We start from the raw sequence: 22,513 nt of genomic DNA, 5'->3' as shown, positions 1-22,513 counted from the left end.
TAATTGAAGTGTAACCTTCACCGTTGTCATCTTGTATTTGTAACAAACAATTATTAATTTTTATAAGACTTGTAAAATGTATCACGTTTTGAAGATGTTTAGAAATGAAGTATTTGAAAATTTGCAAAGAAATATAATCAAATCTTTATATAATAATGTCATTTATTATGAAATATTGTTATAAAGAATATATAATATAACTCAAAATCAAATATTGCTTATACAAAAAATATGACTATTATAATGAAATGTTATAATTGACGGTGACTATTATATAGATGTATGATAGTAAATGGTCTTCCATATACTCTTTAAGTTTTATTTTGTTTGATTTTCTTGTTTCAATATTTAAAGAAAAAAAAACAAATTGTTGGGCTTCTAATTGGGACAGGATTGGACCACCTTTTGTATACTGGGCTTTTTGGTTGTATATAACGGTTTGCACAATTGCTATTTTGGTCGCCCCATTTAAATAATATTTATTTTATATAAATTTTTTTGCTTGAATACTCAATATTATACAACTTTCAGTCGAAATAATATACTTTTTTCGTTTCTTTTGCTTCCGCATTCAGACATATGTGATCGAAATTTTAACTAATTTTAACACGTATTTCAATCATCTATGATTGAGTACAGACATATATGAAAAAATTAAAAGGACATTAAGTGACTTTGTTGAATTTGTTGTTATATTGACAAATTGATGATTGGAGTTTGTTCTTATGATACATGTAACTTATGTTTCAAAATTGAGCTTATTTGGAATAGATTTGAATGTTTGATTTTGAAAAATAAAATTATTATTTTTTTGTCAAATACATTCACATTTGCACAAAATTTCATCTCATTTTTACGTGTAGTTCATTTATGCATGACTAAAGTTCAAATTTGAAAAAAGTAAAAGAGTGTTGTACGATTTGTTGTGTTTTTGATAAATTGATGATTATTTTTTTAATGATATATGAAACTTATATTGCAAATTTAAGCTTATTTAGAGTATATTTGAGTGTTGAATCGTGTGTTGAAATTTTAAAATTCAAAGAACATTTCTTTTGTTGAGATACAAATATTTGAAATTTCACCCCACTTTTACATGTATTTCAATTATATATGACTAAAGTTTAGATATACATGACTAAAAATTTAACCAATTTTTATATGCACCTCAGTTAAAAACGTCTGAATCTTTATTTTTACGAGTCATACTAAGTATCAAGCAAAAAGGTCAGATGTTTGACCTTCACAAGACCACATTTTGATATACAAATGTCTGAAGTTATCAAGCTTTAAACCCAATCTTTTGCTCAAAATAAAGAAACTTCCAAAAAAATATTATAAAACATATACTATTTAAATGATGACCCCGAAGGCAAATATTTGTGCCCTTTATTTTTTCAAAGTATCACTATGTGAGACGAGATTGCTAGTTCGGATAATATTTTTTTTAGTTTTCTCTTTCCTTTTCAAAGTACCTTTATATGCGGAGACGAAATCGCTAGTTCAAATAATTTTATTTTTTTATTTTTTCGGTTGATGACAGTTTCTCTTTATTACGAGACAACGCAATGTAAAAGTAAATTATATATGTATTTAAAAATAATTTTAAAATACATTATAAAATATACTAGTATAATTATTTACAAGCATATTCTGCATTAAAAATTTTAAAGTAATAAAAAAATATGATATATGTCCTGGCTCATTATATTTGTGTTTACTCTCTAGAACAAGAAAGAGCTTGTGGTATTATTTTGGGACAGCAAATGCTTATTTGAATAATTACTTTGTATAATATATGGCCCAAATTCTCCATGCTCCCATCTTTTTAAATATCCAGCTTGCTTTTAGTTATTTTTAAAAATTATTAGAATCCAATTATAGCTTTTGGTAAGTTAAAAGGTGTCAACTATTTAATTATCATAATTAAATCGGACTGCCACTAATTCAATTTTAAAATTGAAATTTGAAACTTAGAAATTGAGAAATATATTTAAAATTAAGTACTATTAAGTTGTAATTTTACAAGTATAAAATTCCGAATGAACAAAATTCAATTATTCTACTTGAAAAATAACAGTTAAAAAATGTGTTAGAATAATAAGTATTCATTTGTTTGAATCCTAAAAATAGAGTCCCTTTTAATAGAAATTAAAGCACCTAACTTATAAGTTAGGACTTCCGAGCACTAAATGGACTCCAAAATCGATACTAAGACAAATAAAAAAACCTATTTTTAAAATAAAAAATATATGGAATCGAAGGGAAAAGTAACAACAAGCATTTTCGAATTAGGGGAATATTAGATAGTGAAATTTTTTGAAATGTCATTAACAAGATATCATATTTTGAATTATAACATGATTTTATAAGTTTCAAGTTGTAGCAGTTTTTAAAATATAATGCAGTAATTAATTTATTAATAAACGGATTAAAGAAAAAGGTAATAAATGTATTGATGGTAATACTGAATTACCATTCAATCAGGACTCTAATTTTAATTTATAAATTAATTGATTATATTTTATTAAGTAATTAAATAACATTATATTTTTTCTTAAATAGTATTTTATAAATGGTCAGATATATCAATCCTTGATTTTCTCCATTTAGTTGGACACTATTTTAGTTGTTATCAATCTCCTAATTAATATCGTTAATATTCTCACACAATTTTCTTCCTTAATATACCCACTAGTTATTTTCTCTTTAACTTTTTTCATTCCTTTCTTTTTTCTTCCCTAGTTGTCCTGAATACAAATTTTATTCATCCATGATTTTAAATTAATTTTTTTTATATAAATTTTGTAAATTAACATAAATTTTTCTTTTTTTTTTCCCAGTATGAATATGGTAACGTTCATTCAATCTTGATTCAGTAAGGAGATAATAATATGAAATCTTAATTAAAATTGTTATATAGATTGAAATTTTAGTTTTGAAAAACAGTGCATACACAAAGTAATAAGAATTAAATATTTTAAAATTTTATTTAGATACCAATTGCATACATTGTTACAATTAAGTTTTCCATATGTATATCAATTGGATACAACATTAACTTGTTTTAACTTGGCTTACTCGGTTGAAATCTTAATTATATGTTGTATTTTCAGTTGGATACCAATTAGACATCAATTGCATACATGGTTAGACTTAATATTTCCAGTTGGATATCAGAAGGATACCAATTGAAAATCAATTGCATACATTGGTGGACTTAATTTTTTAAGTGGATACCATGTGGATACCAAATAATTACCAACATTAATCAGTTTTAGTTTTTTGAGTCTACATTTGAAAAACAATGCATACAAAAAGGATTAAGTATTAAACATATTAAATATTCTGAAATTAATATTCATTGAGTTAAAAGACAAAAAAAAAATATGTGTTTGTCACAATTAAACACCTAAATTAAATAAAAATAAATTATGATAATTTTTCAGCAGGATAATTTGAAAATGTCTTCTTTTTGTGTCCCTCCCGACGACATGTGTTGCACGTAATATATAATTTCCTCTATTTGAAAATCAACAAACTTTTCTGTTCCAACGTGTGTATCTCTCTTTCCTGAAAATTTATATCTTAATACATTATGTCAATTTCATATCATTTACAATCCAACAAAATACACATAAAAAAATACTGCATACCAACTTTATGAAAACTACAAAAAAAAATTAAAATTATACAAGTTTAGAGCAGTAATGAAAGATGAATTCATACCAATTTCATTGGAATCCAACACAATTGAAAGTCAATACCAAATTTCATGCCAAATATATAAACACTATAAGTCTATAACTAAATCACTTGACTTTCATATTAATTACATGTCGTTTATATATACATTATACACCCACTGCATACCATTATGCTAAGTCTATACAAATTACGAGTCACTTTTATGCCAAGTCTATACAAATTACATGTCATTTTTATGTCAAGTACCCTCCCTGCCATTTAGGTTGACAGAGTACATATTCATGCCAAAATTCATGTCACTTTCATGCCATTTGATGTTCACATAATGCACATTCCATGCCAATTATATCACACTACAAAAATTCATATCAATTTTATGTCAAATGCAAAAAATATATATCAAACTTATCCAATTTAATCCTATTTTGAATAATTATAAAAGAAGCAAAAAATAGGTCTATGATACATAATCTGTAATCATATATACAAATTTCATACAAAAAAAATAGTACATACTTTGTAAGAGTTTGTATATAAAACATGGTATCCCAGTTACATTTAATTTAATACAAACTTAAAATACATAAATACACCTTCATCAAAATGTCAGATTTATACAAATTTAGGTGCAATTGTAAAACACACAATCAAAAATGTAGTCTATAATAACAAATGAATAATCTAAAAACATGCACAATGTAAATTAAAATCATCCCATTTTTTCAAAAAATACCAAGACATAAAGTATATCAATTTCGTAGTACTTTCATACAACTTTCATAATAGGGGTATGCATTAAAAAAATTAAAAAGAATATATTCAAAAATAATTGTTAAATAAATACCTTCACAATATGTTTGACCATTTTTGATTTGAGGATTTTTTAATCCTTCAATGTTGAAACTATTAGGTCTTTTCTCCCGATGGTTTGGAGGCTCACCCTTTTTCACTATTTGTCTTTTTTGATTTAATCTCACTTACGAAATTAGAATTTGAATGTCACGATCCAAATTCGGGTGTGATGGCACTCATCTCAACCCACCGAGATAAGTCAGCCTAATAACCAACAGAAAGTAAATATGGAAGTAATTGAGATAAAGCAAGGTTTAACTTAGTCAAAAATAAATAAATAATCTCAAAATCCCCTAAGACTGGTTGTCACGTATACAAGCCACTAATATATTATCGAAGTACGAAAAGAAATACTGTCACAATGTGTTCGTCTCTAGAATAGGACTGAAACATAATAAAAGAGTAAGAGGTGTCCGCTAGATGGATGTAACAGCTACTTCAACACTCAAAATGATAGCCTCAGATGTAGTAGAAAACAGTAGGAGATTAAGCAGATCCGGGCTCACAACCTACACAAGTGTAGAAGCAAGGGCTGAGTATCAAACAACACGGTACTCAGCAAGTAGATAACTAAAACTAAGCAAAGCTCAATAAATACAAGTACTCCTATCCTCCCAACCAAACTTCCTTAACTACAACATGCATAAAATCAACCCAACTCTCCACTTGTACAATAATAACAGTAATACAATCCACGAATACTCATCAATAGTCTCATCAATGAATCATATCAAGTCAAGTTCAGCATATACAGAGCAATAAAGGGGTAAACACGAATTCACAAATATAAACAAAATGCGATGAAATGCAATGAGATGATGCATGTCTGTCCTATCGGTACACATCCGCTGAATTACAGTCCAGAACCCATGGGGGACATTTCTGTCCATGTAACCTGCCACGGAGCGTGTGGCCTATCCCCTCAATATATATATATCCTGCCACGGAGCGTGTGGCCCGACCCCTTTTATTTTGTATCATTTTCAGTCTCACATAATATGTCAGAACCAATGCAATCAATTCATGTTCATATAATTCACGATAATAACATGACAACAATAATAATTTTTTCTATCTCACATCAACATAGTCATTTCACATGTCCAAGATAAACCCATAATCACAACATATCAATTCCACCAATACATGTCATTAGATCACCATTTTATACCCCTTATCTCCATTTTTAAGGCCAACCATACAGTCAATAACTCAGTCCAATTTTCATTACTCCCCAATACACATAACACGGAAATACAAGCATCTACAAGCTTAAACTGAGGTTTAGAAATTCACTTGCCTTAATTAATCAGGCAATTACTCCGGTACTTGAGCCTTCCCTTTTCGTTGGGCCTCCAAATAAGTATAATCTAATCAAATAAATAACCACAATAAGATTTTGAAACTAACAACACCCATATTATTATATGTCTAGCCTAAACCCAAAACCTATCCAAATCTATAATCAAGTTCCTAATGTTGATGTCAAATAACATGTCAACTCTCATATTTTTAAATTTTAAGCCTAGGGTTAGGTTCTAATTTCTCCAATATCATAAATTTAATGGAATTCATAAAATATAATATACCTAATATTTAATTATCTATCTCAATATATTAAAATTCGGGAACTAACTCATTCTATGTCATTGAAGTCAAATCTGAAATTTTCTTTCCGATTATGTTCACTCATGATAAAATAAACACACATGTCAAATTTCAGCTAAAGCGGATCGTTATTCGACCCCCAAATCAAGATTTTATATGAAGAACCCTAGGGTCATATTTTTTTATTTCAACATTATTTCTCCACCAATATACCATAAAAATATGTTCATAATCACATAAAAATTTAATGGAAAGGATGAGAATAATTACCTTGACGCTTTGGAATAAAAATCCCTATTTTTCTCTTCTCCTTTATTTTTCTTTTCTCCCTTTCTTTTCTTTCTTCCTCCGTATTTTTTTCCCCAGTTTTTTTTTTTTTTTTTTTTTGCTGCGCCGCTGTTCTCTCTTTTTGTTTTCGTTATATCTGATGGCATTAGGCCATCAGATTATATATATATATAAAAAAAAAATCTTTTCTTTTATTATTTTTTTTTCCTTTTCTAAACTAATTATGTATTAAAATTTACAAATCCTACTAATCTATTTTAATAAATATAAGAAAAGTGGTATAAGATATTAAATAAATTAACACTTTAGCCCATTAATAAATTAATTCTCTAAAATTATCTCTCAACTAATTAACCAAAGTTATCGAATAGTCCAAATAACCTATTAAAATTTTACGGGAAGGGTCTCATATGAAAGGAGGAGAACTCGTTCTCAAAATGACCTAACGGGTCATTACATTGAATCTGAAAAATTGGATGAATGAGAATACAACACCTTCCCCTTTCTTTTTTTCCACTTCTCCGTGATTTCTTTGCTCTTGACTTGAATTTTCTTCTTCGTGGATGTATTCTAATTCCTCTTCAAAAGAAGTTGGATTCTTCTTCGCTGGAGTGGTATTCTTTTTGATGAGGGTTTGGGTTAAAATGTTGAAGGCTGGTGGTTCAATCTCTACGTCATGTTTATCTTCTACAGATTTTTTATTTTTATACATCCTGATATTGAAATCCTGTTGAAAATAAGGGTATTGAAATGTTGTAGAAGAAAAATATTTTGAATGAAGTTGAAGAAAGATGGTAAAGTAGAAAGAGATATTGCTAGTATCTTTTGATTGTAGTGATTGGATTATTCCAATAAATATGTCATTTTTGTGATTATCACTCCTATTAATTATGTGACGGGAGATAAAAAAAATTATAAATAATTTAATTTAAATTAATTTTAAATAAATAGAGATATATTAAAATCTGAGAATAAAATGTTATAACTTGAACATACATAAAACTACATTTAAAATTTGAAATATTGACTCTTAAATACATGTATGGTGTAATTTTTCCTATTAGATATATGTGATAACAAATCACACACATAACACATATGTGAGTTGTATATTATAAATTTATTGAAGATGATTATTGCTAATAATTATCAAAACCTAGTCCTTTACCTTTAGATTTGTCCATTCTTCTTTAATTAGTCATTAGTTTTGGACCCCTTTTAACCTTTAGAATAATCACATAAACATGAATTGCCTTTCCCTTTGGTATTTTGTTTAATTGTCTCTTCTTTGATTCTGGGTCAGTTTTATACATAAGTAAATCAAGGTTGGGCCTAGATTCTTTGTCTTTATTAATATGTTGTTCCTAACTTAGATTATGGAATAGATTTGAATGATTTTATTGTGCTTTGTGTCTTTGATTAGACAAAGTGGTGTGTCATTAATTATAACAAAGATCTAATTAATTATTTATTAATTTAACCCTATAAGTGATCTTATTTATAATTTTATATTATATAGAGCTTTAGATGCATTCTTTTGTCCGTACACATTCCTATTTTTTATACCTCCCACCTCCCAATTTTTTTATTATATATATATTTTTAAAAATTTCTTTAATAAAAATCTAGTTCCGCCATCGATTTTGGGGTGGATGGGAGAAGAGAGCTCAAAAAGGGAGGGAGAATGTATTCAAATGCTAAACTCTAATCATACTTAAACAAACATCTAATAAAATAGGAAAAATGCTCAAATATGCTATTGAACTTTTAGAAAAGGTTCATTTATGTCATCCGTTAAAAGTTTGGCTCATCTATGTCATTGTTGTTTGAGAAAAGGCTCATCTATGCCATTATTTTTTAACTCCGATTTTACAAAATCACCTAAACAACTTTTAACACTTTTCTATTGGAGTTTTGAATCAAATGTATTTTTTTGCTTGTTCTTCTCCAAGAACACATGAAGAACACCAAAAATTTAAATTTCCAACTTCTTCAATTTTTCACAAAATCACCTCAAATTTCAATTGTAACATCGCTTCGAGCTAGATATCAAAACTCAATATCTTTTAAGCTCGAATTCAACCCTAATCCAAAAGACACACTTAAAATTTCTTTAAAGTTTCAAAATTTTAACCTCCTTTAATGGTGGAATTTTCGCCACAATTCCAAATTACTTGAAATTTTGAATGTAGACCCAAAAAACACTATTTAAAAGTTCACTATGTCTATGTTCAAAATTTTAAATGATTTGGAGTTATGGAGAAAATTATACCATTAAAAAAGGTTAAAGTTTTAAAACTCTGGAGAAATTTTATGTCTTGTTGGGTTAGGTTGAATTCGAGCTTAAAAGATATTGAGTTTTGATATATAGCTTGGAGGGATGTTACTGTTGAAATTTGAGGTGATTTCGTGAAAAATTGAATAAGTTGAAAATTTAGATTTTTGGTGTTCTACATAGGTTCTTAGTATTCTTGAAAAAGAAGAAGCAAAAAACAATTACATTTGATTCAAAATTCCAGTAAAAAAGTATTAAAAGTTGTTTATGTGGTTTTGCAAAATCGAAGTTAAAAAATAATGACATAAATAGGCCTTTTCTCAAACGACAATGGCATAGATGAGCCAAATTTTTAATGAATGACATAAATGAACCTTTTTTAAAAATTCAATAAATCATTTCAACCTTTTCTCAATAAAATATAATAAAATGACGCATCAATAACTATATTGTATTTGAATTGAGGATCAATCAAAAATATACGGATCACTCTTTTCATAGTTCAATTGTGAAATTACATGTATGAGATATGTTGTTGTTGCTGACACATCAACAATGATGATAGTTCGTAACTTAATTATTACAAACAACTAACTCTATCAAGTTCATAATTTGAATTAATCTGTTCTGTTAATGCTTATCACTAAAGTCAAAAGATAATTAGTAGGAATATATACTCTATATGTTATTATGACTTTGGTTGGTTTTTTCATCATGAGAGATTGTAAAAAATCCATAATATAAATAATAATAATCATGCATAATTATATCACAGTTGTTATAGTGGTGGACACATGATGTGCTTACATTCCCATATTCCAATAATCAATAGCTTCAAAAGTAAAGCAATAAAAGTCAAGGCAAAGAAGTCATTTCAAACTGTACACACAGTAAAAAGTTTTGCAAAATCTTCTAAAGAATCACAAAAAAAGAAAAAAGGAAAATCTATGGCCATATCCTGACAAGAAAATCAAGACTTTCTTTTTCATGCTCTAAACATCAACCACAAAAAAAAAACCTCAATATGACTATTTTGTGGTGGAAATTAATAAAAGCAAAAAAAAATAAAAAATCTGATGCACTAAATTTCTGATATGCACGAGTTTTGGAGATAGATCAGACCACATTCAAACTATTGTATGCGCTTATCTTGATTTAATTTTGTGACCTAACTTCTTGAGTAGGTTTTTATCGTTGCATCAAGACTCCCTTTCAAATTGCGCCGCTTGAAATTGGTGCACCCCTCTTGATGTTATCCAAGTGTGTAGTCTCATAAACTGGCAAACCACTTGATGAGTAGTAATCCAAGTCAATATTTGGCAAATCAAACAAATCAGAACTTGAATCACTATCTCCATCAACATCTTCATCATCATCAACATCAACACCAACAACTTTGTTATATGTCTTGCTCTTCTCTGATGATGATAATACCAATCCATTGTTTGTGTTGTTACTCTTTTTATAAACTCCATGATTATTTTTGTTCAACTTTAACTTCTCATCCAACAAAGAATAATCACTAGTGATGCTGCATTTCTTTGGTTGATGATGATCACCATATGCAAAGCTTTTGAAATCTTTGTAGGATTTTGTTGGAGTTGGAGCATAAGGAGGTGGAGTTCTAAATCCACTATTTGATGATGATTTTGAATCACTACTAGTACTATTAGAAGTAGTAGTAGTAGTACTATTAATAGTATTATTAGTAGTAGTAATATTACTTGAGCTTCTAAAGCTAAAGTGACTAATACTACTTCTTCTTTTCCTTCTTCCACTTGGGCTTTGATCATCTTCTTGAATATTATCTTTCAATGATTTCTTTTTCTTGGATGATGTTTGGTTGAAGAGTGAATTCAAGAAACTAGCAAGTCTTCCTCCTGGTGAACTTGGTTGCTTGTACTTCTTTTGATCTTTTTTATTGAACATACTTGGTTTTTGATGATCCATAATATGATGATGATGATGATGTTGATAAGTTGTTGTTTGTGAAGGAACAACAAGTGATGAAGAATTTCTCAACATAGGCATATCAAAACTCATTCTTCCACCTCTCAAATTTTGCTTGTTGTTGTTGTTGTTGATGTTGTAATAATCTTCATTTGTTGTAGAGAAATACTTTGCAGCCTCAAAAACATCAATCTCTCCTGAATTATTCCTACATTGGATAATTTTCTTAGACATTTTTTCAGTAGTAATGGACATGATGAGTACTAATAGAAGGTGTATATCAAAGGAAAATGATGAAGATGAAGATATAGAAGATTTGGAGAGTTAAATGTATTTAAAGTAAGAAAAAAATATGTAGGATGTTTGAAATGAGAGATCAATTTTTGTGTGGCTGTGAAGAGAAAACAGGAGGTTTTAGGGTTATTATAGAAAGGGACATGAGAGAGGGGTTTGCTTTGGAAATTATTGGGAGTTTATGGTTGCTAAGGTGAGTTTTTATAGAGTTTAAAAATATAAAGATTTTTGTTTTACACTATCAGATGTTTATTGTGTCAATATATAAACATCTTGCAAAAATAAATATAGATGACATGATGATGTTTTTTTTTTTTTTTTTTTTTTTTGGGAACAGACCCTACACGAGGCTCCCACCTCTCGTGCACAGTCAGGGGTTGAGCAACACCCCCAAGCCTTAACATAAATAACAAAAGTAAAAATACAAGGAGGGGGACATAAACCTTACCTCCGATCCTATGGTGGTTCATAAGTCAGCTAACCTATTAAGGTCGGCTAACTCATCCCCGAAACAAAAAAGGGCTAACTATAACTAGAAAGCAGTAAACCTATGAGAGGACTCCTCCCGGTACAATTCGACTAATAAAGCATAAATGAGGGAGATTCTCCCCTTCCATGAGAAAACAAGAAAGTAACCTATACTAGTTCTATTCAACTATGCTACGTACCATACATAGCTAAATTGACAGAACAAGTATATGAACCTTCTATCTCGCATGGGGTGGGAAAATTCTTTTCATCTTTGCCCTTTTTAGTCTTGTCATACCAGGTAAGTCCCAATGGAAGGTTGCATCCACGTACCATGATGATGTAATTCTTACATTTAGGGTGTATATAACTCTTTTACTCTTTTTTCATATAGTAAAGCATTGAGCTTTGGAGGTAGAATTTAAATTGTATAAATTTAAATAGTTTTTATATTATCAGAGTAATTTATGATAACATGTTAGTTATTATTTTATTATCTTATAGTTAATATTTTATTGTTGAAATGTACCGATAATTAATTTGCTTATAATAAATTAAATATATAAATATTTTTATATGGATAGGGCATATGGCTTAGACTTGATGAAGGTATTCTATTAGTAACATTTTTTTTCCATGCTATTTTTTTTTTAAAAAAATCTTTAGTGGGCAACCCATTTGGTGCATTTTTGTGCTTACCTTTTAACCCTTTAAAAATCTTTTGGGGCTTTGGATTGATCCAGAAACGACTTTTTTTTTGTTTTTATTCTTTTCTATAATTCAATTTTAATTTCTATTTAGAGAGAGAATGAGAAATATTAAATATAGAAGACTATCAAATGTAAAGATTATGGCGAAGTGCTAAGTATTTTTCATTTTTAATTAAAAATTTTGATTTGACTCTTGAGTATAGAGTTGTTTTTGATAGGGAACGATTTATCCTCAATATAAAAAATTTCAACACGAATTTGAATTAATCAAATTCCAATTTAAAATAAATATCAAACACCGAATAGGATAATGCAAGATTTTTTTATCCTTCTTATGCTTTGAAATCCATAAATTTTTGTAAGCATTATGGGGGGCATAGAGCTGTGTATTCTTGGATTCTCATAACCCTTTTTTTAGTGGGATATTTGCTTTCAACTTTCAACTAGTGTTAGCAAAGGGTGTGTACCATGATTTTTTTTCCTTCCCCAGACCCCCACCAAAACACCAAACAAAGAAAAGAAAGATAAAAGAGAAATTTCTATAATTCATGTTTCAACATTCATTGTCACAAGAAAGGGAAAGGGAGAGATTATAAATATAATTTTTTTTCTCAACAAAGACAAAAAAATTCTAAAGTACCAATTCCTCCATTTCACTAAAATTTTGATGGACAAAAGTTATCCAATGCATATACTCATCAATGGTTGCATCAATGGTTGAGTCAGGCGATTCAAAATATAAAAAAATAAATTTTAAAAATTTAACATATATATACATAAAAAATAATTTTTAAATCTTATATATATATTTTGACCAAAAAATTCAAATGAACTATCTTGCACTCCCTTTTCGCCCCTGCCTTTTAGTGGAAGGTGGTAGATACGTGAAAATATTTGAGGTACAAATAAATTTAGCTGAACACCATTGACATAAAAAAAGTGAGAGGGGAAATGACACCAATATAAATTACTCTTTGTTTAAAGATACTTGGGATTTGATGATATTCTTGATGATTTTTATTATGAGAAAAAAAAAAGAATAATATTACTACCAGCATGGGACATATTGTCTGTCAAGTGACAACTTTATATATTGTGTCCTCCAATATTTTAAATAGAAGAAAGAGGAGTTTATGAAGTCTGAAAAAAACCATAACAGGTTTGGATTGAAGTGATTGTGATTTGTGGCCTGACAAAATATAGCTCAATATTAATATGGAATTGGTGTCTTGTCATTAACTAATTAGTTAGTTGAATAAAAAAAAATAGTTAGTTGAATAGAATTGATGATCATATTGTAAGGCAAGATGTTTAATAAATATACCTCTTTAGTAGGTTGATTAGGATAAAACTTTATCCCTTAGGAATCGTACATTGTATTCAAATTAATTTCAATATAATATGCACAATTTTGCTGTTGTTGAGCTCAAGATCAATCACAAAATTATCTCTAAAAGAAAAAATGTAAAATTTCACTAAATATATTATTATTATCGTTATCATATAATATGCATAATATTAGAAAGACACTCTTGAAGGGATATTTGGTAAAAAGTTGTCAAATTAGTGGATCTATGTGATTAGCTTCAATAATTAGGCAAAGTCTTGTCTTATTCATGATTGTCATTTGTTTGAAGAAGATGGAAGTGCTAAGCATGCAATTTTGGGAGATTAGCTTTCTTAATTATTGTGGGGTTTTCTAATTTGTCCCACCAAAAAAGGTAAAAATCATTCAAGATTCACCACTTTTCAGAATAACCTCTTTTTTATTTTTTTATTTTATCCTTTTCGATTTTATTTTATTTTTTCAAATAATTTATAGAGGGAAACAATTTTTATAAAATAAATTAGAATTTGCTTATAAGTTTATCTTAATTCTTTTAAAAACTTGAAATGTGTGTGAGGATTCTAGTGTACATATGATAGGTGCAAGTGTGCAACAAGATAATTTTACAATCCTTCATATTTATTAAATTAACAACGGATCTTTATTATTTTACGATAAAAGTTATTTAACATATTTTTTAACTACAATAATCCAAATCAAAATTCTTTAATTTATGCCCTTTAAGACACACCTTACGACTACAAAAACCTATTATATATACATACACAAACAATAAAAAGTATTCACTCTTTTTTTTTCTTATCCGGTGTTTGGAGTCTGTATTGAAGCCCCAATTAAATCTAAATCACGCACTGCAGAGCTCATTCAGAAATGACACTCCCAACAGAATTTTTTCCATACTTAAGACTCGAACTCAATATTCATTAATAAAAAATATAATAATAATAATAATAATAATAATAATAATAATAAAATATAATATTTTATCATATTCAATAACTTAAAATCTTGAATTTGCATATGATTGAAATTACTTTGTTTTTTTTCAAACAGGAGAAATAGATTAATTAGGGCATTTATAGAGGGTGGAGGTCCCATACTTTAATTTAGTGTTGGCCACATATGTTGGATTAAAGCATCCAATTTTATTTTTCACCACTCAACACACGTACGTCTTATTATTAATTAAGTCCAATAAAGATGTGATGGTCCCAATATATATCATACATAATTTTCATTGGGCAAATAAATTTTTATTAAAGTCCAGTAATGTCACCATTCATCTCACATACGTGAGATGTGATTGCGATGTAAAATTAAGGTATAAAGAAAATTAAATACAAATTTATGATCTTAGATTATCTGTCTTCTAAATTTCTTCTTCCCTTTTAAGACGAATATTTATCTGAATTATTTTTTATTTATCTTGAAAAGTTATTTTAAAAAAAGTTGTACACAAAATATAACAAGGATAAAACTGTAAAATGCTTACGGTACTAAAGTCATAGGTAATTGGAGACGAGTGGCGATCAGTTGATTTTGATTTATAAATATTTTTGATGTTCACTAAAAGTATAGATAAATCAAAAAAGTATTTATTATAAACTAGTTTAACCACCTTATAAACTTAGACAAATGAGATCTTTCCGATATGTATTATAAGTCTTTTAATTTTGTACACTCCTCCTAACAAAAGACATTTGATGTCTTATTCTTAAGAGTATTTGTCTAATTTATCTTTTATTTCAACATAAAAATCTTATTTAATTAATATACTACTAATTGGAAGAATAATGTATTTTAAAAAAAAAAGAAATTATCCTTTTTTTCTTCTAAAACATCTATTATATTGGACAGAAACAATTAATATTTGGGACCAGAGATAATAACATCTACTTAGTTTTTTTAGATGTGATCATGACACTTCTTTCTTCCAGATCATAGTATTGTCAATTTTTAGCATGAATATATATATATATATATATATATATATATATCATGTTGTATATACAAAAGTCACAACAATATATAATTTATAAGATATAGTAGTTTTTTTTTTTTGAAGATTCACTTCCAAAATTTCCTGGCATTTTCATCTTCATCTAATTAATTGCATGGAACTTTCAGCAAGTGACATTGCAGTGTCACTATCTACATCCCTTTTTTTTTGTTATTTTCTTTGATATGTTAATCAACACACCACTAGAAAACATGGAATTAGTTATGGTATTTATCGACAATTCTTAGCTAATTCATCTCTAAAAAATTCCTATCTAATTGAATTTTCTTATAATTCATCGATAATTCATAGCTAAATAGAATTATCATGAAATTTTTGTTGTTTAATTACGAAATTTTGTCCTATGCTAATTTTCTGTTTTGTAGTTGTATATACGATTCCATTTTTGACAGCTCCACATTTTTTTCTCTATATATTTGTTGGTCCAAAAAATTGACTTTATTTGGAGATTCTAGCTATATATATATATATATATATATATATCCATTTAATTGGATAGGCATGGTTTTGTTATTATCCTCCTATATCTATCAAATTTTCGTTTTTTCTTAAACTTGGTGAAAGATTTAATATGAGTGCACATCAATAAAATCCTCCCAGGAAATTAAAAATCTAAAAACAACTTATTTCAAAGAATATACATAAAGTTATGTGCATAGATTAAAAAAAATAAATTAATATTGACCTACCTAACTCTTTGTTTTATCAACATGGGTTGTGGTGCAGTGGTGAGACTGTTTCACATTTAACCAGACGTTTCGGGTTCGAGCCCTGGGTATGAAAAAAATTCTGTTGGGAGCGCCACCCTGAATGAAAAACTCGTTATTTTAAATCAACACGATAATAACTTGAAAAATAGAGCGTGAACTAGCCATGAGCTGATAATATAAAAATAAATAAAATTATATTATTGATGCATACAAATTAATCCAAATGAGATTAATTAGTAATATGAAAAAAGCATGAATTTATCATCATATGAGAATAATGGATGCTACTAAAAAAAACAGGAATTCGTGATGAACAAATTTGATAGCTAAACAGTAATATCCAAACTCTATTTAGCGACAGATTGACAGCGGATTATCCCAAAAATGTTAGCTGTAAACAATTTAGCAATGAATTACCGATGAAGTTCATAGCTAATTTCATTTTTTAAAAGTGATTCTTTTAGTTTTAAAAATGTATATTTATGAGTACTTGAGTAGTATACGGATTAAAGAGTGTGAATTAAGCTTAATTGTAGTTTGCTTGCTATAAATAGGCCCATTGGACCATAAATTTGAGTTTACACTAATAATCCTCTAAACCACACTCTATGTGGTTAATAATCATCAACTAATAAGCTACTAATATTTATTTTTTTGTTTCCATCCAGTGTCCGGAGCCTGCATTGGAACCCCAATTAAATTCAGATCGCGCACTGCAAGGCCCATTCGAGGGTGGTGCTCCGAACATGATTTTCTCCATATCTGGGACTCGACCCTAAGACCTTTGATTAATGGTGAAGCAGTCTCATCACTACACCACAACCCATGTTGGTAAGCTACTAATATTACTGGTGCATCCTATTGTTATATATCTTGTATAAATTAGCAACCAAGCTTATCTATCCTATTAGATATTATTCTTTATGTAGATTCAACATTAACTAACTTATTTAATTTTATAAAACTAGTTAGACAAATATTATTAGTAGATGTGGCTTGGACCTCTTATTTGTTGGATTTCATATTAAGCACTTCACGTATATATTGATGTGTGGCTTGACAATAGTATATAATTTATTATAGATCTACAAATGTGTAAAGAAAGAATTTGTTAAAGTTATAAGTTTTGAAGCTCTCTCAATAATTCTATATATAGAGTTGAAAGAAAAGACTTGACCTATGCCTAATCTCATCAAATTTGAACGTTTTTGAATTGATATATACGACGATTTAACAAATACACATCTTGTCTCTCTTTTACGATGTCCTTGATTTATGCAATGATATTGGGTTATTATAAATTACCCTATGTATCCTTATTGATAACAAACAACAATAACAATAACATATTCAGTGTAATTTCACGAGTGGAGTTTGGAAAATAGAATATATACATACCTTATTCCTATCTTTATGAGGCAGAGAGACAATTCCTGTCTTTCTGACAAGACTCTCGATCGGTTCTTATCGATAACATATCACTTTTCTTTAATTAAAATAAATCTATAAGACCCTATGATGCATGTGGATAATAAGGAATGAGGATGCTAGCTATTTCATGGGTAAGGATGATCAAAAGTATCAATAGAGTAAGTGATAGAGTTGTTTCATATCTAAGTGTCATGAAAGCCCACAAAGAGGAAAGTCCAATTGGTTATGATTCAACTTGTGTGGGCACTATCTCTTTGGCCCAATTGGTCCTAACCATGTTTGCCCAAACCAATGACAATTTGACATGTGTAGATAGATGCCCAACTTTTGCCCCCTCCTCTTTGTATGTTGCTTGGATTCTAATGAATCAAAACATAACAAAGGAGACATGTTTTGTAGCTTTCTTTTAGTTTGCACCACTTATATATAAAGTCAAATTCCATGGTCATTGTTCTCCTACAAGTCCCCATCTGTTCCCTTGAGTTTTTAGATCATATGGACTTTTCACTAATAAAAATTCCACACAATGGAGGAATCAAGATTGGTCCATGAGTTATGAGTTTTATGGGACTACTTATCATCAATGTTTAAAATGTTATAGATCATGTTCTATGGACCAAAGGCAAAGAAGGAGGAATCACATGCCATAAGATTTTAACTAGACTTCATTTAGGATCTTGAATTTTACCAAGAGTTTGTTTAGGTTCTTGTAATTCTCATGAGGAGGCGAATTGAAAACTCTAACTCAGCAACATTTAAACATATGACCTAGTAGTCAATAAATGATTGAAAATCACAGGTCTCATATTCAAAATTCATGAGAGAGAAAAAACACTAGGTTATCCCTTCTCAATTGTCCAAGCACACTTGTTTTCCAAGTACTAACCTTGATTGAACTTATTTATTATCTGAAATTAGTGTAATTGGTTGTTTTGAAGCCCACCAAAGGGCCCAATGATGAGACCAAACTGGACATGAATATCTTAAAGGGAAAGTTACATTTGTAGCTGTTCAACACTTATATTTTATTATAATAAAAAAAAGATCCAGACAAATCCCATGCAATTTTCTCAATTTAGCAACTAGGCCCAAAACTACAACAAGTGAAAAAAAATAATCTTTTTTGTTGGTCCTAAAATCTTGAAATTGCACGGAATAATACATTATTTTTTTTGCAATATTCTGAAAAAAGATTGAGATTGCAATAGAGATTTAAGTAAGAGAGTTTAAAAGGTTAAAATGGATTGTATTAATAAAGGAGAGTCGTTAACTTACAAATATTATTTGGATTGAGATTATCTGAATTAAGATGAGCTAAACAATTTATTTGAACAGGTTTCTCATGGATATAATATTTGGGGCATATATTTTGTTCAAATCAATTCAATTTTTAAAAGAATTTATTAATTTGATGAATTGAAATAAGGTAAATTAATAGACTGACAAATTAAATAATTTCATGAGCTAATTTCACCGTTCTTAGTTGCAATATAGCTAAAACTCCTAATAAACATCCTCTAGGAGTTTAATCTGTAACATAAACATAAAGTAAGATTACACAAATGACAATATTGTGCATTTATGAGAGACTTATATAGTTAGATTATTTATTTGACAAAAGTTCGTTTTGTTATATAAGAATATGCATTATACAATAAGGGGCCGTTTGGTTATGGGATAAGCTCAAAAGTTAATATATGAATAACTTTGATAATTCATGTATTAATTTTATATCATGTTTGGTTTGCAAATAGAATAAAGTTATTCATGTATTAATCTTATACAATGTTTGGTTGGTAAGTTTTCAAATGTTGTATAAAAGTTATTCATGTATTAATTTTATACGGTGTTTGGTTGCGTTTGTTGTAATCCTACATAATTAATACTTATATAACTTATGAGGGAATCTATGTATAATTTATGCGGGGTAGAAGATGAAATAAATTATGTGGGTATTAGTTATACATATATCAAAAGAGTAAATTACATATTTATCCCTATTAATTTACTATTAATTTTTTTTTTGTGAACTTTTTAAAAATATTAGGAAGAAGCTATAATACGAAAACTGAAAAATCGATTTTTTTTCACTGGTTAATAGAAGTTTTCGTTACCTCATTTTTTAAATTATTAAGAATCAGAATATGGCATCAATTGAATTAGTTAAGAGTCAAAAATTTCCTTTGGGGTTTGTTTCACAAAAGACGGCCAATTGTTGGTTTATAAATAATGTTATATTAATTTACAACAAAGTAATTAAATATTCAATAAGATAATTTATGTATTATAATTTTTACATAACTAATACCTACATAATTAATACTCACATAACTAATACCTGCATAACTAATACCTACATAACTAAAATCTGCATAACTAATATCTGCATAACTAATATCTACATAATTAATACCTACATAATTCTAACCAGTAACCAAACGGCCCTAACTACACAACTACATGTATAACTTATAGGGTGAATATGTTCCATATTGGAGTTGAATATAGGATGGAATATTTGAGATAACTTGTTGAGAGGCGTTTGAGAAATGTTTTTTTTTTGAGAATGAGTCCACTTGGCATAGTGAGTTCATGGTAGTTATGAGGTTCTTGGAACACCCAATAATTTAACTATAAAATTGACGAAATAATAATTATTTATCAGGGGGTTTAATCTACTCAATTTATTTTCTATTTGTACTAACAATTGGAACTCTTTTTGAAAACACTTATAGAACATGATTTTGATATAGTGTCATATTCTTTGGAGACATATCTTAAAAAGAATTCACTATTGTTCATGATATTTAAATATAAAGTTAGTCAAAATAATAAATATTTAGAGAGTGTTTAATTAATCTACTAATTTGTATTTCGACCAAGTGACCCAAAACTAAATTCAAATAGCTAAGTCATGTATAACGTATAACATATTATAGATAATTTGTATGCAATTTTTTTTATTCAATATTTTGATTAATTTATTTATTTTTCCCTCCTAAACAACACCTCAACTAGTGGGGATAATACACACGAGCGCAACTTTAAATCAATGAAAAGTTAGATAGGAAAAAGGACTATGATTTTATTATTTGAAAAGACTATCAACTTGCTTTCCACACGTGGCATTACAGTATCCACTTACATATGCTTTGTTGAAAAATAACTCTCTCCTTATTTATTGGTTTATATATATTAGCCATAATATATAAGTCAAAAAATGATCTAAAATACTCCTTAACTATACGAATTGATATAAAATTATCCTTCATTTATTTATCGGACCTAAAATGTCCCTCACGTTAATCCATAGGCTTTGTTTTACCCTTGTTTCTAACCGTCTAAATGTTAAAAATAATTAACAATTTCATTAATAACATGTCACTATTCTATTGATTATCCTAAAATTTAATTAAACTAATTAAAAAATCCCAAAACCCATACCCACCCAAAAAATCCCTATATCCCTTAACCCAAATAAACCCTTCAGTCCAAAATATTTTAATAGAAAAAATCCCTAAATCCCTTCTTAACCATCAACGGTCATCTCCTCTATTCTTCACCATCAACACTCGTCTCTTTTTTCTTGAAAATGTCAGAATCTTCTTCTGTTTCTTCTCCTTAACAATTTCAATCCCATACATATGTGTGTTGGAAACAAAATTTAATCCAAGACCTTATTAATAAAGTCTCATAGAGCTGGGATTAATTTCATCATCATTACAAATATCAACATTAGTATACACAATAAATAACACAAAAGACCAAACAGAAATCGAAAATAAGCAAAATAATATCTTGATAGAAAAAAAGAAGAAGGCAAAGCTCAGATATATATGTGTTGGAAACCAAGTCTTTCTTCTGTCGGATTTGAGTCATGGTCTCCAACTCTCCAACTCTTCACTTTAGCTTCAGGCAAATTAAACTGAGGTGCTGGGTGGAGCGGGTGGTATGGATTTTGAGATTTTTAAATTAATTAAATTAAACGTCAGGGTAATCAATAGGATAGTGACACGTCATTAACGAAATTGTTAATTATTTTTAACATTTAAACTGTTAGAGATAAGGATAAAACAGAGCCTGTAGGTTAACGTGAGGGGCATTTTCTGATAGGTAGATGAAGGGTAATTTTGTACCAATTCGCATAGTTAAGGGGACATTTTAGGCTCTTTTCCGTATATAAATTGATCTAAGATCAAACTATCATCAGTTAAAGATTAGGCCTGAGGGTGTAATTAAAATGATATTCAGAATTCAATACAGGCATTATGAGTTCTTAATAATGTCGTTTGGATTGACTAATGTGTTGGTAGCATTTATGAGTTTGATGAACGGGGTGAATAAATATTTTAACTTAGTCTCAATTAGCAAATAAACATTTCAACGCATTCCTATTATATTTCATGGACATCCGGTACTAACGTTACATAAATTTTAAAGGAGTGTAGATGATCATTTTGTAAGTTGGAGTATTCAACTGACACAGTAAAGTCGAGTTGAGATGTTTAGATATGCATACCGAAAGTTGGAGTATTTATTTGTCAGCTAAATCCAAGTCCGAGTGCTTGTTTATGTACTATCTTATGAATTTTGATAATCTTTCTAAATAATCGTGTTCTAGGTTAATAATCTATACCTAACAAATAAAAATTTAAAATAAATACAATATTTAAAATAAAACTATTAAATTCGATTAAACCAATAAACAACACTTCCAATTGACCCCTATTAAAAATGGTCTGACTTATAAAATTTCAATTTTTAAATACATTTATATAATTTAATTTGATGGTAAATCAAATGAGATGGAGTCATATATGTCTATAAGGTCCCTAAACAAAATGTTTTGCA

General features: G+C 28.4%; 1 protein-coding gene and 1 non-coding gene across 2 annotated transcripts; both read right to left on the bottom strand.

Moving 5' to 3' along the window:
- Positions 1 to 9,472: 9,472 nt before the first annotated feature.
- On the bottom strand, positions 9,473 to 11,197 carry LOC129874623 (protein BIG GRAIN 1-like E). The gene has a single exon (XM_055949940.1). It carries the CDS (start codon positions 10,934 to 10,936, stop codon positions 9,944 to 9,946), a length of 993 nt encoding a protein of 330 aa, XP_055805915.1. The 5' UTR covers positions 10,937 to 11,197; the 3' UTR covers positions 9,473 to 9,943.
- Positions 11,198 to 21,294: 10,097 nt separating this feature from the next.
- Positions 21,295 to 21,393, bottom strand: LOC129881195 (small nucleolar RNA snoR69Y). Its single transcript, XR_008765529.1, has one exon. It is a non-coding gene; the product is annotated as a small nucleolar RNA snoR69Y (small nucleolar RNA).
- Positions 21,394 to 22,513: the final 1,120 nt, after the last annotated feature.

The sequence above is a fragment of the Solanum dulcamara genome, chromosome 2 (assembly GCF_947179165.1).
Source record: "Solanum dulcamara chromosome 2, daSolDulc1.2, whole genome shotgun sequence".
In the NCBI taxonomy this organism is placed as follows: domain Eukaryota; kingdom Viridiplantae; phylum Streptophyta; class Magnoliopsida; order Solanales; family Solanaceae; genus Solanum; species Solanum dulcamara.
The sequence above is the reverse complement of the archived record's forward strand: the minus strand, read 5'-3'. Positions and strand labels throughout refer to the sequence as shown.

Bases quoted from the DNA above. Each gene is read 5' to 3' on its own strand.
- LOC129874623 (XM_055949940.1), bottom strand. From the start codon at position 10,936: ATGTCCATTACTACTGAAAAAATGTCTAAGAAAATTATCCAATGTAGG.